Genomic DNA, 17,997 nt, shown 5'->3' with positions numbered 1-17,997 from the left:
CCCCCACATGCCCACAATGCTGGAGCCAGAGCCAGGGACCACATCTGGGCTCTCCAGGATAGAACGCGGGCATCTTAACTTCAAGGCTAAATGCGCATTCCCCTTCTGCACACTTTAAGTCATCTCCAAATTACTCCTGATACTTAATATGAGAGCACTTCAAAAAGCTTGTGGAAATTGGGGTGAAAGGTAAGTTTATTTTGGTGCAAAAAAATTTTTTTTGAAATCCATGCTTATGGGCAGGGGAGTGTCTTCCAAAAGTTCAATGGAAATGCATATTTTTAAAGGATTCATTCATTTGAAAGGCAGAGTTACAGAGAAAGAGGGAGAGACACAGAGAGAGGTCTTCCATCCACTGATCACTCCCCAAATGGCCACAACAGCCAGGGCTGGGCCAGGCGGAAGCCAGGAGCCTGGAGCTCCATCTGGGTTTCCCACACGGGTAGCAGGGGCCCAAGCACTCAGGCCATCTCCTACTGCCTTCGAACATGCATTAGCAGGGAGCTGGATTGGAAGTGGAGCAGCTGGGATGCCAGCGTTGCAGGTGGAGGTCCAACTTGCTGTGCCTGATTTCAAAAATTTGTGGAGGCACCAAAATAAATTCTATTCCATGTTTCCATGAAGTCCCCTTAATGCTGTCAATGCTGCACAGCCGAGGGCACCTAGGAGCACCTACAAGCCGTGTTCCTAGTACTGGGCTGTACAACGCTATGTACATAGTTGTAACACTGCTGTGTGCAGAGAGCAACAACACAGAAAGTCTGTGCCTTTAGCTTGAACTCTCCCTCGAGGACTCTGTGGACGCTAATTACTTTGTCTCCCATCCCTTCAGTGTGGTTGTGTTAACCATTGTGTAATGTCATTGCAGTTCCCCCACACCCTGGCTTTAATTGACTTTTTAAATTCATTTTATTTACTTGAATGTCAGAGGTACAGAGAGGGAGAGATTAGAGAGAAGAAGAGAGATCTTCCATCCACAGATTCACTCTCCAAATGGCCACAACAGCCAGGGCTGGGCCAGGCCGAGGCAAGGAGCCAGGAGCTTCCTCCAGGTCTCCCATATGGGTGCAGGGGCCCAAATACTTAGGCCATCCTCTGCTGCTTTGCCAGGTGCATTAGCCGGGAGCTGGATCAGAAGTGGAGCAGCCGGGACTTAAACAGGCACCCATATGGAATGCTGGTGTTGCAGCCAATGGCTGAACCCGCTGTGCCACAGTGTCGGCTGCCTTTATTTTTAATTCAGGCATGTGTGAAGGGAATACAAACATGACTGTGGGGGCCAGCACTGTGGCACAGTAGGTTAAAGCTCTGGCCTACAGTGCTGGCATCCCATATGGGCACCGGTTCAAGTCCTGGCTGCTCCACTCCCGATCCAGCTCTCTGCTGTGGCCTGGGAAAGCAGTAGAAGATGGCCCAAGTGCTTGGGCCCCTGAACCCACATGGGAGACCCAGAAGAAGCTCTTGGCTCCTGGCTTCAGACCAGCTCAGCTATGGCCATTGCGGCCATTTGGAGAGTGAACCAGCAGATGGAAGACCTTTCTCTCTTCTGGCTCTACCTCTCTCTGTAACTCTTTCAAATAAATAAAATAAATCTTTAAAAAAAAAATGACTGTGGATCTGGGAGTCAGGGCTATGCAAGAGCAAGGAATCGAGGAGCGGCCGCTCCCGCCTCCTTCACCCCTGCTTCTCTGTCCCAAGCCTCCCGTCATTGTACCCATTTCTCAGCCACTCCCTCAAAGAAACCCATCACCTCGCTCCAGGAGTATCCTTCCAGGGAGCTCATGGAAAACGGAATTAAAATATAAGGTTATTTTGTAGCCAAAATTTTACAAAGTCATTCATGTTTTTTCATAATACACACTGTTTCCATGAAAATGTTGAAGGCCCCTTGTATATACAATTTTAAAAACTTTCAGCACCAATATTATAATTCCATTTTCCATGAACTTTTTAAAGTATTCTCATATTTCTTTTGTACAAATGAGCAGATATTAGCATAGTTTCTTTCTATTTTTTTTTTAAGATTTATCTATTCACTTGAAAGGCAGAGAGAGAGAGAGAGAGAGAGAGAGAGAATTCTATCTGCTGGTTCACTCCCCAAATGGCCGCAAAGACCAGAGCTGCACTGATCCGAAGCCAGGAGTCAGGAGCTTCCTTCTGGTCTCCCACACGGGTGCAGGGGCCCAAGCACTTGGGCCATCTTCCACTGCTTTCTCAGGCCATAGCAGAGAGCTGGATCGGGAGTGGAGCAGCCAGGACTTGAACCGGTGCCCATATGGGCTGCTGGCGCTTCAGGTGGTGGCTTTACCTGCCCTGCCACTGCGCCAGCCCCTCAGCATAGCTTATTCTGGCTCTTTACATTAACAGTAGCTGCCTATATGTGTCTGCACTTTTTTTTTTTTTTTTTTTTTTTTTTTGGTTTAACAGTCTCTTCTGGAAAGCATTTCATGGCACTTTGGAGAGCTTGTCCTCATTTTTTTTTTTTATTCCATTGTGTGGATGTTATTTTGTCCCTGTCCTATATATGGGCACTTAGGTTGTTAACAATATTGATTTATATATTTTTGGTTTATTGCCCAAATGCCTGCAACAGGCAGGGCTGGGTCGAGCTGAAGCCAGGAGCCAGGAACCATCTGGGTCTCCCATGTGGCTGGCAAGGACCCACGTCCTCGAGCCATGCCCGCTGCTTCCCTGGGTGGGCTTTAGCAGGAAGCTGGAATTGCAGGCAGAGAGGCTGGGACTAGAACCCGGCGCTGCCATACCGATCCCCAGCGCTGCCTTAAACCTCTGTGCCAAGCGCCGCCCCCGCTGGTGGGATTTTGCAGCTACAGCAGTGCTGCCAGGAATAACTATACGCACGTGCCTTTTCGCATCGCTGGAGGAAGAACTCAGCCCCTTAACGGTACACTACCTCATGTAGTATTTTTAAAGTCTGATTTGTTCAGAATTTGAACTATCACTTACAAGTCTCAATTTGCATTATCTGTCTATAGCATCGCGATCTCTTTAGGGGTATAAAAGCCACGGTGTAAAGATTCACTCCACAAGCGGAGAGATCTGGTGGCACTGGGCTGGCTCCCAAGTGGCAGCTATCCGCAGGGCTGTCCCTCTTGGGCAAGGCCCACACTTGTCACACTCCCTGCTGCCTTACGGCTGGGCCCGGCCTGCCTGTCTGCGTTGCCTAGTTGGCTTGCAGCCATCTGTGCTGGCGGCCCTTGCCCGGCAGCGTGTGCATGAGGGATTTGGCTGTAAATCCCAGTATTAACAGTAATAGCCGCTCATCCACAGAACCCTGACTATATTGGGCGCTGTTCCAAGTGCTTTACTTATAGTTATTCATGTAAGTCTCATAACAACTTTATCAGATATTTTATTATTCCATTTATAATTTTTAACGTCGTTATTTGAGAGGCAGAGAGAGTGCTCCCATCTCCTAGTTCACTCACCAAATGTCCATGTTAGATGGGGCGGGGCTGGGGCTACAATCAGCTCTCCCACGTCGGAGGCAGGAGCCCAGCTCCTCCGGGCCTCAGCTCTGCTTCCCAGGGTCTGCATTAGCAGGAAGCTGGAGTCAGGAGCCAGAGGCTCTGCCACGCGGGAGGACCCAGGCATCTTAGCTTCCGTGCTATAAGCGAAACACCTCCTTCTATTATTCCATTTCACAGATAGGGAAAACTGAGACTCAGAAAGGTGAAATGACTTGCCCAAGGACAGCACGGTTGGGAAATGATGGAGTTGAGATTGAACCGGATCTGTGACCTTAACTACGGAATGTCCAAGCTGTGTTTCTCTCCCTCTCTCCCCCACCCCACACACGCTCGTGCGCCCCTCCCTCACTGTCCAGGCCCCGTTGTTCCTGTCTCCGCAGGTGAGCCGGGCTCCATGACTGTCACCTGGACCACCTGGGTCCCCGCCGGCTCCGAAGTGCAGTTTGGGGTGCACGTGTCAGATCCCCTGCCCTTCCGGGCCCTGGGCACGGCCAGCGCCTTTGTGGACGGAGGCGCCCTGCGGCGAAAGCTCTATATCCACCGTGTCACGCTGCGGGGACTGCGGCCTGGCGTCCAGTACGGTGAGAGGGTCCCGGGCCTGGGGGGAGACCCCGGAGCGGGGGCTGGGACACAGAGGCCGCCGGGGTGCAGGGTGGAGCGCGCACCCCTCCGACCCTATCTCCAGCCCCGAGCCAAGGTTAAGGCTGCTGGGGCTGGTGCGGGAGGAGAGGCCCCGGGGCCCCCGCTCCCGGCTGACTCTGCTCTCCCCGCAGTCTACCGCTGCGGCAGCGCCCAGGGCTGGAGCCGCCGGTTCCGCTTCAGGGCCCTGAAGAACGGACCCCACTGGAGCCCCCGGCTGGCCGTGTTCGGGGACCTGGGCGCCGACAACCCCAAGGCCCTGCCGCGCCTGCGCAGGGACACCCAGCAGGGCCTGTTCGATGCTGTCCTGCACGTGGGTGAGCCTCCCGCGAGGACGCGCCTGGACCGGGGAGGGGACAGGGGCTGCGTGGCCGCGGGGCCGGGCTGGGGTTAACCTGACCGCTCCGGCACTTGCAGCTCTGAGCGCGGACTTCCTGTGTGTGTTTTTATTATTATTGTTATTATTAGAGGTAGGGCTGGCTCCGAGCTCACGGGGCTGTTGAACCTGCGACCTCCAGTAATATTGTTATTATTTTTAAATATTTATTTATTTGAGTTACAGAGGGGGGTAGAGAGGTCTTCCGTCTGCTGGTTCACTCCACAGATGGCCGCAATAGCCAGGGCTGGGCCAGGCTGAAACCGGGAGCTTCATCTGGGTTTCCCACATGGGTGGCAGGGCCATCTCCCACTGGATTGGAAGCAGAGCAGCCTGGACTCGAACCAGCGCCTGTATGGGAGGCAGACGCACTGCCAGGCCCCTGTGTCATCATTACTGCTGTTGCTGTTGCTGTGGGAGGGGGCAGGGAGCCAGGTGGGAGTTGGACAGGTAGAGCATGCCTGGTTCAAAGTGCAGGCTCTGGAACGGGCCTCCCTGGGTTTGGTTCCCTGGTCCTCACTAACCAGAACTGTGACCTCAGGCCTCAGTTTCCCCCTGCAAGGGGAGGATGGGAGAGTAGCCTCATTGGAGGGCACTTTGAAGAGTTGGGTGAGCATGCAGGCAAGGCGTCTGGAACAAACTCAGCGCCAGACCCCATCTGCGTGAACGCCATTGTCCTGTGATGCGGCTGTGATGTGGGAGTGGGGGCGTCTGGCCCTGCTGGATCCCAGGGGGTGTAGGCTTGCACAGGCCCGCAGTGAGGGGTGTGAGGTAGGGATCAGAAGCGGCTGGTGGCCTGGGGTGGGGGGCTGCACCGCCCACCCCCTCTCTCCCCTGTGGCAGCAGCAGAGCTGGGTCTGGTCCTCACTCTGCCGCCCCCCACCCCCAGGAGACTTTGCCTACAACATGGATGAGGACAACGCCCGCGTCGGGGACAGGTTCATGCGGCTCATTGAGCCCGTGGCCGCCAGCCTGCCCTACATGACGTGTCCCGGCAATCACGAGGAGCGCTAGTGAGGACCCGGGCCGGGCTGTGGGGTGCGGGGAGGGGCAAGGTGTGTCCCCCCTCCTGCGTCACCGCAGCCTCTGGTGTGAGGCAGCGGGGGGAGAGCTGGGGCTGGGCTGAGCCTGGGGAGGCGGGGTGGGACCCTCACCCCTGCCCCTCTCTGACCGCCTTGTCGCAGCAACTTCTCCAACTACAAGGCTCGCTTCAGCATGCCGGGGGACACGGAAGGCCTGTGGTACAGGTGATGTGGGGGCTGGCGCCGCGGGTGGGAGCGGCAGCGGAGACAGCCCCATCCCGGCTCTGAGCCCTGTCCCGTGCTCCCCCCACCCCCCACAGCTGGGACCTGGGCCCCGCCCACATCGTGTCTTTCTCCACCGAGGTGTATTTCTTTCGGCATTATGGCCGCCACCTGATAGAGAGGCAGTTCCGCTGGCTGGAGAGCGACCTCCAGGTAGGCGGGGTGGGGACCCCTGAAGCCCCTATGCCCGCCCCCCGTCCCCCCTCACTTGGGGCCTTTTTTTCAGAAAGCCAACAAGCAGCGGGCCACTCGGCCTTGGATCATCACCATGGGCCACCGGCCCATGTACTGTTCCAATGCTGATTTGGACGACTGCACCAGGCACGAGAGCAAGGTGAGGACCCCTCCCCCCCCGGGGGGCGTGGGCCTGGGAAAGGGTGGGGCGGCCCCAGTCACCCTTCAGCGCCCGGCTCCTCTCGCCCAGGTCCGTAGAGGCCACCATGGCAAGTTCGGCCTGGAGGATCTTTTCCACAAGCATGGTGAGTGACCCCGACACGACCCAGCCCCCTGCCCCGCCGCCCCCAGGTCAGGGCCCTGACGCCCACTTGCTCTGTCCCAGGGGTGGACCTGCAGCTGTGGGCTCACGAGCACTCCTACGAGCGGCTGTGGCCGATTTACAACTACCAGGTGAGGCAGGCCGCGAGGGGCTGGGGGGCGTGTGGTCGGCCCCCTGGGTGCGCCCGGGGTGACAGCAACCCACCTTGTCCCCTTCTGCAGGTGCTAAACGGCAGCCGAGAGGCGCCCTACACCAACCCTCGAGGCCCCGTCCACATCATCACGGGATCCGCGGTGAGCGCGCGGGGGGGCTGGGACGGGGTGGGGGGGGGCTCTGCCTGCGCGCCTCTGGCTGCTCGTTGTTTAAGAATTTTTCGCTGGTGCTGCGGCTCACTAGGCTAATCCTCCGCCTAGCGGTGCCAGCACACCGGGTTCTAGTCCCAGTCAGGGCGCCGGATTCTGTCCCGGTTGCCCCTCTTCCAGGCCAACTCTCTGTTGTGGCCAGGGAGTGCAGTGGAGGATGGCCCAAGTCCTTGGGCCCTGCACCCCATGGGAGACCAGGAGAAGCACCTGGCTCCTGCCATCGGATCAGCGTGGTACGCCGGCCACGGTGGCCATTGGAGGGTAAACCAACGGCAAAGGAAGACCTTTCTCTCTGTCTCTGTCTCTCACTGTCCACTCTGCCTGTAAAGAAAAAAATTCAAGTTTTTATTTCCTTATTTTGATTGTATCTGAAAGGCAGAGAGACAGACAGACAGACGGAAACAGGTTTTCCCCTCCAGTGGTTCACTCCCCAAATGCTCACAACAGCCAAGGCAGGCCCAGGCCAAAGCCGGGAGCCCAGCGCTCAGTCCGGGTCTGCCAAGTGAGTGGCAGAGGTTCAGGTTCTTGCGCCCCCAGGGCCTGCATCAGCAGTGCGGCCTGGACTCAGCCCCAGGCACTGGGGTGCAGGGTGCAGGGTGTGAGCCTGCCGATTGGTGACCCACCAGCTGTGCCCGGCGCCTGCCCTATCTCGCTGCTTGCTGAGGGCCAAGCTGGTAGCCTCCTGGGTGCCACAGCTTTATGTCGCGGCTGTCACTGACCCCTCAGCTCTCAGCTTAGGTACCGCCGGTAGCACAACCCATTGTACAGATGTGGAAACAGAGGCTCGGGAAGGAAAAGCACTTGCTCAAAGTCACAGGTTGAATAAGTGGCAGGGTTTGGGGGTTCCTCCAAGCTAATGTTGCTTTAGTGTTATTTTTTTTTAAATATTTATTTATTTTATTTGAAGGGCAGAGTTACAGAGAAGCAGAGGCAGAGAGAAAGGGTGAGAGAGAGAGAGGGGTCTTCCATCTGCTAGTTCACTCCCCAGATGGCCGCAATGCCCGGTTGTTGTGCTGATTTGAAGTCAAGAGCCCGGAGCTTCTTCCGGGTCTCCACCAGGGTGCAGGGGCCCAAGGACTTGGGCCATCTTCTACTGCTTTCCCAGGCCACAGCAGAGAGCTGGATCGGAAGTGGAGCAGCTGGGTCTTGAACCGGCCCCCATATGGGATGCCAGCACTTCAGGCCAGGGTGTTAACCTGCTGTGCCACAGTGCCAGCCCCTTTAGTGTTATTTTTTAAAAAGATACTGATTTATTTATTTGAAAAGCAGAGTTTACAGAGAGAGAGAGAGAAATCATCCATCTGCTGGTTCACTCCCCAAATGTCTACAACAGCCAGGACTGGGCTGATCTAAAGCCGGGAGCCAGGAGCTTCTTCCAGGTCTCCCATGTGGGTGCAGGGGCCTGAGGACTTGGGCCATCTTCTGCTGCTTTCCCAGGCCATTAGCAGAGAGCTGGATCAGAAGTGGAGCAGCCAGGACTTGAACTGGTGCCCATGTGGGATGCTGGCACTGCAGGTGGAGACTTAACCTTTTACACCATAGCGCCGGCCCCGGTAGTGTTATTTTTAAAACAACTTTTTATTTGATTTGAAAGGTAGAGAGAACAGAGGCAGAGACAGGCAGAGAGAGAGAGAGAGAGAGAGAGAGAGAGAGAGACCTTCCATCTGCTGCTTCATTCTCCAGATGCCTACGACAGCCAGGCCTGGGCCGGGCTGAAGCCCAGAGCTTGGAACTCCATCCAGGTCTGCCACATGGGTGGCAGGGACCCAAGTACTTGAGCCGTAGTCGGCTGCCCACCAAGGGTGTGTGTTAGCAGGAAGCAGGGGCGGAGGCCGAGGCAGGGCTCGAACCCAGGCACTTCGACATGGGATGCAGGTGTCCCACTGGGCATCTTCGCTGCTTGTCAAACACCCACTCCTCCAATGTTCTTCTTAATGAGAAAGTGTCTTGGGGCGGCACTTTTAGGCCGCAGAAATCTCCTGTTTCTCCCCCACAAGCCCATGGCGGCTCTGGCCCCCAAAGATGACCCCTGTGACCTAACGGGGATTGCTCATTTGCCTCCTCCTTCCAGGCTGAGGCCCTGGGATCCTCCTGGGAGGAAGACGCATTCCTTCTGCCCCATTGATTTTAGTGGGTTAATTATTTATTTATGCCAGGATGGACTCACGGGCAATTTATTTTCTTCTGTGGGTTACAATCCAATACCACCGTGATTTATTTTGATGCCCGAAGCGCTCTCCCGTTGGCTGCTGTCCCCTGCCCATGGTCCCCACCATTCTCTGGGTGCTCTGCAAGGCGCCAGCAGCTGCCCCGCCTTGCCGTCGGGGAGAGCAGGCTTAGGTTTTAAGTGTGAGTCCCGCGTCTGATTCCAGTTCACTCGGCAGAGGGCAGGCAGTGAAGGGTGATCGCCCACGCCCCCTGCCCCCTCTGCCTCTCGTCTGTCTCCTGAGTGGCATTTGGAAGCCTTCTGAGCTGGTACAGACGAGGAATTGTCTAGAGAGAGAGAGATGTCACTGTGTCACCCACTTTTTACAGAATGATTCACAACCTTGACACAACTCGGGAAAACCTGGGGAGCTTGGGCGGGACCCCATGTGGGTGGTGGCACCCCCTCTCTGGAGCAGGAAATGAAGCCCCATCAGCCCTAGGTGGCTCCTTCCCTCCTTCCTGGTCTCCGCCCGCTGGTGCCCGCCAGTCTGACCTTGATCAGCACTGATTTTTTAAAAGATTATTTATTTGAGAGGCAGAATTACAGACAGAGAGGGAGAGACAGAGAGACCTTCCATCCACTGGTTCACTCTCCAAACGGCTGCAATGGCTGGAGCCAGGCCAGGCTGAAGCCAGGAGCCAGGAGCCAGGAGCTTCATCTGGGTCTTCCACTCGGGTGCAGGGGCCCAAGCACGTGGGCCATCTTCTGCTGCTTTCCCAGGTGCATGAGCAGAGAGCTGGATTGGAAGTGGCACAGCCGGGACTGGAACCCTTGGTGTCCATATGGGATGCCGGTGGTGCAGGCAGAGGCTTTACCCACTGCGCCCCAACGCCGGCCCCTTGGCTTTTAATTTCATTGTAAATTCCGAAATTTATTTCCAACATAAGAAACCTTGCAGGTGGCTCGCACCCAAGTGCCCCGATGTGGCCATTTTTTTTTCAGATTATTTTCGGGTCCAGTCAAACGCAGGTGGCAGGCAGGATGCCCTCTGACCCACACCTCTGTATTTCCTAAAAACACCCACAATGCCGTTCTCTCTGTCACTGCCGCATTGCTGTCCAGTCCAAGAGGAGTCATCTCAGTACAGACCGCTTTCAAGTGTAGCCAGTTGTCCCACGAGTGTCCTTACATCAAAACAAGCATCACCGCACCCACCCCTTCTTCCAGGCCTGGGTCTCGTCCCTCCAGCTTCCTTTACACTTTCTGTGGACCGCGATGATCTGGCGGGAAGCCGCCAGCTGGCTTCGTGGATCACCTGTGGGTCTGGGCGTGTCGGGTGGGCAGGTGGAGACTGTGCGTTTGCGGTTAGAATGCAGCAAAGCCGGGCCAGCTCCTCTGGTGCACCTGCTGGGACGGCTCCAGGCCCCAGTTTCCCAGCTGAGAGAGGGGTGAGGCCCTGCCCGTCTGCCTCATCACTGTTAAGGTTAAAGTCATACTTCTCCTGTGTGTAGTTAGCAGGTGTCTGCTGCAGGGACGTCTAGGGACGATGCCAATGTCCTCAGACCCCTTCTCCCACCCGCTGAGGATTCTGGCCCGTGCTGGGCGTCACAGGGTCACCCTCGGTTCTCATCCCCGGCTTTGCCCCGCATTGGTGGGCGTGGGTGTGTTAGAGAGCCTTCCGGGGTGGGGGCTCCCCGTGCAGCCAGGCCTGAGGCCCAGTGAGTTCTGCTGTCTTCCAATGGCTTTCTCTCCCACCCCGACACACCAGGCCATTGTCCTGCGCCACCCCGCCTTGTGCTGGCCGAGCTCTGACGTACGCCATGGACTTTGCCTGGCGAGTGTCGGCTTTTATGGACGATGCTGCCGTGGACAGACGGGCACGGGGTTGGGGCAAGGAAGGCCCAGCTCAGGGGCTGCAGCTTGGCGGGGGTGGCAGGGTCCTGCCTGGCCGGTCACTGCTGCTACTCGCACGTCCGCCACGGTCTGAGCAGCTTCGCTTCCCCTTCAGGGCTGCGAGGAGCGCCTCACCCCGTTCGTCATCCACCCCCGGCCCTGGAGCGCTGTGCGCGTAAAGGAATATGGGTACACGCGGCTGCACATCCTCAACGGGACCCACGTCCGCCTTCAGCAGGTGTCTGATGACCAGGTCAGTGCGGGGGGGTGGGGGCGAGACACCTGGCCGAACAGCCAGGCCTGGTGTGTACTGCAGCTGGGAACCCTGGGTTCAAGTCCTCCCCCTGCTGCTGACCGGCTAAGATGACCTCAAGCAAAGGAGCTGAACTGTTTGAGCCTTGGCTTGCCCATTTGTGAAATGGGGATGATGATGGGTGATTATATTCCAAGTACTTAGGACAGTGTGTAGGAGCCTTGGCAAGCTCCACAGGGGAAGGGGAAGGCTGGTGGGGGAAGCAGGTAGAGGAAAAACAGTATGGCGTGTGTGTGTGTGTGTGTGTGTGTGTGTGTGTGATAAGGGAGGCCTAAGGTTAGGTGGACCCAAATAATGGCTCATCTTCACTTTTGCCAGCATCATTTCATTTTTTTTATTTAAAGATTTATTTATTTGAGAGGCAGAGTTACACAGAGAGAGATCTTCCATCCGCTGGTTCACTCCCCAAACGGCCCCCAACTGCCAAAGCCAGGAGTTCCTTCCAGCTCTCCCCCATGGGTGCAGGAGTCGAAGCGCTTGGGCCATCTTCCACTGCTCTCCCAGGGCATTAGCAGAGAGCTGGATTGGAAGTGGAACAGCCAGGACTTGAACCAGCGTCCATATGGGATGTGGGTGCTACAGGCAGAGGCTTAACCCACCACGCCACTGCACCGGCCCTGCCACCATCATTTTAAAATGACAGTAATCATGGTCACAGGGCACCTGCTGTATACCAGGCACCAGGCGAGGGGCTCTGTCCTCAGTATCACTTTCAGCCCCACAACAATCCCATATGGGCAAGGTTTATTATTTTTTTTTCCAGTTTACAGAAGGAACCGAGGCTCAGAGAGGGCAAGGAGTTTTCCCGGAGTCACCCAGCTGCAGGACAGCAGGGCTGGGCTCTGACCCCAAATAAGCTATTTTCGGTGCAAATGACTCGCATTCACTGAGCAGCACGGGCAGCAGGCGACAGCGCCTTGGGTCTCACGGTGCCCCAGCCTGGGCTGCTCTGTGTTTGCACCGTCCTGTAGGATTCGGAGTGAGACGGTGCCGTGGGCTCCTCAGGAGGCCCCAGGAGATGCCGGTTACGAAAAACCTTTGCATGAACCTAAATATTTTTCCTTGCACCCCAATCAACATGCCTTAATGCTGTGTTGCATGGCCTTTTCGAAGTCTCTGTCCACGGCCCTGGCCGTGTGTGGAGCCCTCCTGGGTGCCCCCTGCAAACACTCTCTCTGCGAGGGCCCCTCCTCGCTCTGCATCTATGAGGCGTCCGGCCATGCCCTGCCGGCTTCGGTGCGGCGTCCGGCCTCAGCCCCTCTCTCCTCCCGGCCTCTGCAGGACGGCAAGATCGTGGACGACGTGTGGATAGTGAGGCCGCTGCTCGGCCGCAGGATGTACCTCTAGCGACCGGGGCCGCGCTCGCCAGGAGCCCTTTGCCTTGACGCCTGGCCCGGCGCCGCAGGACACTGCCCGGGCCTGGGGCGGCGGAGTGCGGGTGGTCCCGGCCCCGGCGCCCGCAGCCGGTGGGCGGGAGCCGGCGCAGCCCTGCACCCACGGCGGAGCCTGGACCGCGCGAGCCGCCCGCGAGCCTCGGAATAAAGCGGCTTCCTGCTGAGGCTCAGTAGACTCGCGCTTCTGCCGGGGAAGCCCCCCGGGGTCGCCTACGCCGGTGCCCAGCGGGCCAGGGCTCCGCCTCCCGCGAAGTCAACCGGTGGGGCACAGCCGTCGGGACTCCGCTCACCGGCAGGGGGCGCCCGCGGCCTTTGCGCCTGATCCCGGCCCTGGGCCACCCTGGATCCTGCTTCGTGGAGGGAGGAGTGCGTCCCAGGGCTCCCTGGTGCCTCAGTTTCCCCGGGAGTGCTCTGGCGACCCCGCGAGGCCGCCACCGCCAAGCCTTGGAGTTCACGGGCCTGCCTCTTCCTCCCTCCTCCCTTTCCCTCTTCCTTTCGTATATCTGGCTGTGATGCAGCCTGGTGAGCATCTGCTCCGTGCCAGGCATTGTTAGTGCTGGGGACTCCGGCAGGAGCAGGACAGACAGCTCTGTCCTGGTGGGCAGCAGCTGGACACATAAGTAGGCTGAAGAGAGGGGGCACGCTGGGACAGGACAGGGAAGGGGGGTAGGGGGGATTGTGATTTTCAGGAGGTCAGGAAGACCTCACTGAGCGGGTGGAGAGTGGTCCGAAGGAAGGGAGGGAGGATCCAGGTGGGCAGGTGCCTGGAGGAAGAGGAACAGCCAGTGCAAAGGTCCTGGGGTGCCGGCGCTGTGGCTCACTTGGCTAATCCTCCGCCTGCAGCGCCGGGTTCTAGTCCCGGTTGCTCCTCTTCCAGGCCAGCTCTCTGCTGTGGCCCAGGAGTGCAGTGGAGGATGGTCCAAGTGCTTGGGCCCTGCACCCCATGGGAGACCAGGAGGAAGCTCCTCGCTTCGGATGGGCACAGCGCGCCGGCCATGCCAGCCATTTTGGGGGTGAACCAACAGAAGGAAGGCCTTTCTCTCTGTCTCTCTCTCTCTCACTGGCTAACTCTGTCAAGTAAATAAATAAATAAACTACAGGTCAGAAAAGGCTATTAAAAAAAAAAAAGGTCCTGGGGCCTCTGTTGGAGGCCTGTGTAGCTGGGGGGGGGGGGAGGGAGGTGCTCTGGCACCGGGCAGCCCCCTGGGACTGAGTGGTGCCATGGGAGAGCCCAGGGCCACACCCAGCGCTGCCTAGCACAAGGCGATGTCTTTAACACCTACCCCTCACCTTAACGAAGGCCACCACGTGCCAGGCTCTGGCCAGGCTGCGTGGGGGACAGCAGCGAACCAGTCCTGGCCATGCCCCCTTAGGGTTCAGAGGCAGGCCCAGGTGATCAGCTGCAAGAGTGGCAGGGAGGGACGGTCCAGCTCTGTGAAGTCTCAGCCGGACGGTCATGGCACGCTGCGGCCAAAGACTGAACCAGTGCCTGGTGTGGGCCCGGCACGCCCTCTCCAGGGCTGGGTGAGGCTGCAGGAGGGGGCTCCCCAGAGGGTCCAGGCCAGAAACTGGGTTCAGATCCCAGCCCTGCCACTTCCTGTGTGGCCGTCGGAAGCTCCGCTCACTCTCACGTCAGAAGGCTGGCACCCCATGGGCTTGCACTGGGATTAAACAGTGTTGACAGCCTCCGTGTTGTCCTGGCTCCTCCTTTTCTCCCGCCCCACCCCCAGTGAGCTAGAAAATTCTGTTAGGTTTGCCTTTAAGATCTGGCCTCTCTCCACTCTGCACCTGCCACGCCCCCACCCCTGTGCTGTCCACATGCGCTTCTGCTCCCTCCCTGCGCACCGCACAGTCTGTTCCCCCCGCGGGTCGCACGCTTGCCCTGCGCAGAGCCCTCCTGGAAGAGGCGAGCCCTCCCCGTGGCACCCCAGGACCCCATCATTTCGGCCCCCATTGGCCGCTCGCTCGCTCTGCTCTGGCCACACCCGCCCCTCTTTGCTGCGGCTGTTCCCTCTGCCTGGGACACTGTTCCCTGACGTCTCTGCAGGCCCTAGTGCCGAGATCTCTGTCCACTTGGTAAACAGCCCTGCCTCCCCCCATTCTTCCTCCGAACACTTAGATCCTGTGACGAAGTCCAGACCCGTGTTCCCACAGAACCTGAGCCGCAGGAGCTGCGGTTTTCACCACCTGGGATGCCAGCATCCCTTATCCAAGCACCTGAGCCATGTCCCTGCCCCTTGGCTTCCCACCCAGCTTCCTGCTGATGTTCCCCTGGGAGGCAGCTCAAGGATTTGGGTCCCTGCCACCGACATGGGAGACGTGGACTGAGCTCTGGGCTCCTGGCTTCTGGCTTCTGCTTGGCAGCCATTGTGGCCATTTGGGGAATGAACCAGCAGTTGGAAGAGATATTCTCTCTCTCTCTCTCTCCCTCCCTCCCTCTCTCTCTCCTCTCTGCAACTGCCTTTCAAATAATAAGACATAGTTTTAAAAATAAAAAAGTAGAAAGTGTGAGTCCCTAGGTCCCGAGGGCTTTTGCTGGTTTTATTCGCCGTCTGTCCCCAGTCACCGGCACACAGCAGGTGCTCCTCTGCGGCGATGACTGGATGATGGGACAATGAGAGCTCCAGGGAGAGCGGAGAGCTCAGCGCAGAAGCTGGCACTGAGGGAGCACGTGAGAGCGACGCGGAATGACAGCGATGCAGGTGATTCAGATAAAGGCGGGAGACAGGCACGCCCGGCAGGTTGGGACACAGCGTGACGCGCTCCGGGAGTTACAGGTTGCTGAGCTGAGCAGGGCGGCGGAGGCAAAGGCGAGGGCAGCATCCTGGACCCGACAGGGTCTGCAGCCCGGTCCTCTTCTCCGCGGGGCGCACGTGGGTGTCTGCCACCTCGCTGTCGTGTACCCCTCCCATTTTGTAAAAAATAAAGCTTGATTTGGGAGAATAGTTTTAGGTTTATAGAAAAATTGTGAAGATCGTAGAGATTCTGTACACTGCATACAAAGCTTCACCTGTTATCAAAATCATAACTATGCCATGTCTGTTCTAATGAATGCACTAACTTTGATATAAAAGTCATAGTTGGGGCCGGCGCTGTGGCATGGTGGGTGAAGCCACTGTCTGCAGTGCCGGCATCCTGTGTGGGCACTGGTTCAGGTCCCGGCTGCTCTACTTCCAATCCAACTCTGCTATGGCCTGGGGAAGCAGTGGAGGATGGCCAGGGCCCCTGCTCCCATGTGGGAGCTCCAGGAGAGGCTCCTGGCTCCTGGCTTCGGATCTGCTCAGCTCTGGCCGCTGTGGCCAACTGGGGAATGGATCAGTGGATGGAAGACCTCTCTCTCTCTCTCTCTCTGCCTCTCTCTCTCTCTCTCTGTGACTCTTTCAAATACATACATTTTTAAAAAGCCATAGTTTTATTATACTATGCTTTATAGATCTTTATATATAACTATTGGGAGATAATTTGAAATAACTAACTGCACCCTTTTAAAGTATACGCTTTGATGAGGGTTTTCAAAATATTTATTTATTTATTAGAAAAATAGAGTTGGGGCCAGCGCTGTGGTGTAGTGGGTAAAGCCACTGCCTGCAGTGCCGGCATCCCATATGGGCACCAGTTCAAGTTCCAGCTGCTCCACTTCTGACCCAGCTCTCTGCTGTGGCCTGGGAAAGCAGTAGAAGATGGCCCAAGTCCTTGGGCCCCTGCACCCACGTAGGAGACCTGGAAGAAGCTCCTGGCTCCTGGCTCCAGATCAGCACAGCTCTGGCTATTGCAACCAATTGGGGAGTGAACCAGCGGATGGAAGACCTCTCTCTCTCTCTCTCTCTCTCCCCCCTCTGTAACTCTTCCTTTCAAATAAATAAATCTTTAAAAAAGAAAGAGAGAAATGCAGAGTTACAGAGAGAGAGAGGGAGAGACACAGAGAGAAATCTTCCAGCTGCTGGCTCACTCCCCAGACGGCTCCAACTGCTGGGGCTGGGCCAGGTCAAAGCCTGGAGCCAGGAGCTCAGTCCAGGTCACCACGTGAGCTCCCAGGAGGCTGGACTGAAGCCCGGGCACTCCAACATGGGATGCAGGTATCCCCCGCCGCTCCGCCAAATGCCTGGCCCTCTCCTTGTGTATACACCCACGGAGTCCCCGCCACCACCAAGAAACTGGCCGTCACTCCGCCAGCTGCCCCCAGTCCCATGCAGTTCATCCTCCCTGGGTCCCCCAGCACCCACTCCTGTGGGTCAAACTCACCTTCCCCAGGTTGCAACGAACGCAGCCACACCGCGCGCACACCACGTGCAGGCGAGGGAGGCGGGTTCTTGCCCCCATCCTAACGCACCTGCCACTCACCCAAGTTGTGGTGCCGCCCAGGAACCCCTTCCAGGTTAATGCTGGGCAGTGGTTCCCAGAAGGGGGCCCCACTATGTGTTCAGCCGCTCGCCGCAGGTGGATATTGGGCCATGATGAACACTGCTATGAACAAGCATTCTTGTGCAAGCCATTGTGTGACTATTGGTTTTCATTTCTTTTTAGATTTATTTATTTGGAAGGCAGAGAGAGAGAGAGAGAGAGAGAGCAAAAGAGAGTGAGAGAGAGAGATCAGTCTTCCACCTGCTGGTTCACTGTCCAAATAGCTACAACAGCCACTGCTGGGCCAGGCTGAAGCCAGGAGCCTGGCGCTCCATGCAGGTCTCCCAGGTGGGCGGAGGGGTCCAGGTACTTGGGGCATCTTCTGCTGCTTTCCCAGGCCATTAGCAGGGAGCTGGATTGACAGTGAAGCAGCCAGAACTAGAACAGACACCATATGGGATGCTGGCGTTCCGAGTGGTGGGTTAACCCACGGTGCCACGACACCAGTCCCCGAGCTGCCGTTCCTCTCGAGTGAGTCCCTGGGCCTGGGGTAACTGGGTCTTCTGTCTTCCGCGATCTTTTTACTGTTGCTTGCAGGTCCCGCGATGTGGGGTTTTTCTTTCTAGTTCTGCTCATCACCTGCGTTACGGTGTTGACGTTCCTGTGCCACAGTTTGCATGGTTGTAGGAGGTCTGTGGCACCAGTGCACAGAGTCGTTGTAAGGATCCCATGAGGCCACACCCGGTGCCCAGCACGGGGCCTGCTGGCACCTTGCCTACTCATTCAGCAGGCTTCTGCGCAGGCGCCACTCAGGGGCAAATATATTTCTTGGGTGAATCTGGACAGGTTTTAAGAAACCAGTTTTCTCAGCCACCTCCGTGGTTAAAACCCCAGCAGAAGGGCTGGCGCTGTGGCACAGAGGATTAAGCTCTTTGCAGTGCCAGCATCCCATACGGGCACCAGTTCGAGTCTCGGCTGCTGCACTTCTGATCCAGCTCTCTGCTATGGCCTGGAAAAGCAGTAGAAGATGGCCCAAGTCCTGGGACCCCTGCACCCGTGTGGGAGATCTAGATGAAGCTCCTGGCTCCTGACTTTGGCCTGGTCCAGCCCTGGCTGTTGCAGTCATTAAGGGAGTGAACCAGAGGATGGAAGACCTCTCTCTCTGTCTCTCTCCACCTCTGCCTCTCTGTAACTCTGCCTTTCAAATAATAAACAAATAAATCTTAAAAAAAAAAAAAAAAA

At 57.2% G+C, this 17,997-nt stretch overlaps 1 protein-coding gene across 5 annotated transcripts in view; it reads left to right on the top strand.

Moving 5' to 3' along the window:
• The window catches only part of ACP7 (acid phosphatase 7, tartrate resistant (putative)), a 22,857-nt gene extending 4,860 nt beyond the window's left edge, over nucleotides 1-17,997 (top strand). For 3 of the 5 annotated variants that reach the window (XM_051846678.2, XM_002711455.5, XM_051846677.2), the window contains 11 exons: nucleotides 3,869-4,069; nucleotides 4,262-4,444; nucleotides 5,393-5,516; nucleotides 5,688-5,750; nucleotides 5,846-5,960; nucleotides 6,034-6,141; nucleotides 6,232-6,286; nucleotides 6,367-6,434; nucleotides 6,525-6,596; nucleotides 10,823-10,960; nucleotides 12,302-17,997. In XM_051846678.2, coding sequence (XP_051702638.1) covers nucleotides 3,883-4,069; nucleotides 4,262-4,444; nucleotides 5,393-5,516; nucleotides 5,688-5,750; nucleotides 5,846-5,960; nucleotides 6,034-6,141; nucleotides 6,232-6,286; nucleotides 6,367-6,434; nucleotides 6,525-6,596; nucleotides 10,823-10,960; nucleotides 12,302-12,367 — 1,179 coding nt within the window. In that variant the 5' untranslated portion in view covers nucleotides 3,869-3,882 and the 3' untranslated portion in view covers nucleotides 12,368-17,997. Of the gene's footprint in view, nucleotides 1-3,844; nucleotides 4,070-4,261; nucleotides 4,445-5,392; nucleotides 5,517-5,687; nucleotides 5,751-5,845; nucleotides 5,961-6,033; nucleotides 6,142-6,231; nucleotides 6,287-6,366; nucleotides 6,435-6,524; nucleotides 6,597-10,822; nucleotides 10,961-12,301 lie in introns of all 5 variants that reach the window. The other 2 variants (XM_051846675.2, XM_051846674.2) reach the window with 1 other exon arrangement.

The sequence above is a fragment of the Oryctolagus cuniculus genome, chromosome 18 (genome assembly GCF_964237555.1).
Source record: "Oryctolagus cuniculus chromosome 18, mOryCun1.1, whole genome shotgun sequence".
Taxonomy (NCBI): domain Eukaryota; kingdom Metazoa; phylum Chordata; class Mammalia; order Lagomorpha; family Leporidae; genus Oryctolagus; species Oryctolagus cuniculus.
Note: the sequence above shows the minus strand (reverse complement) of the source record. Positions and strands in the feature narration are given on the sequence as shown.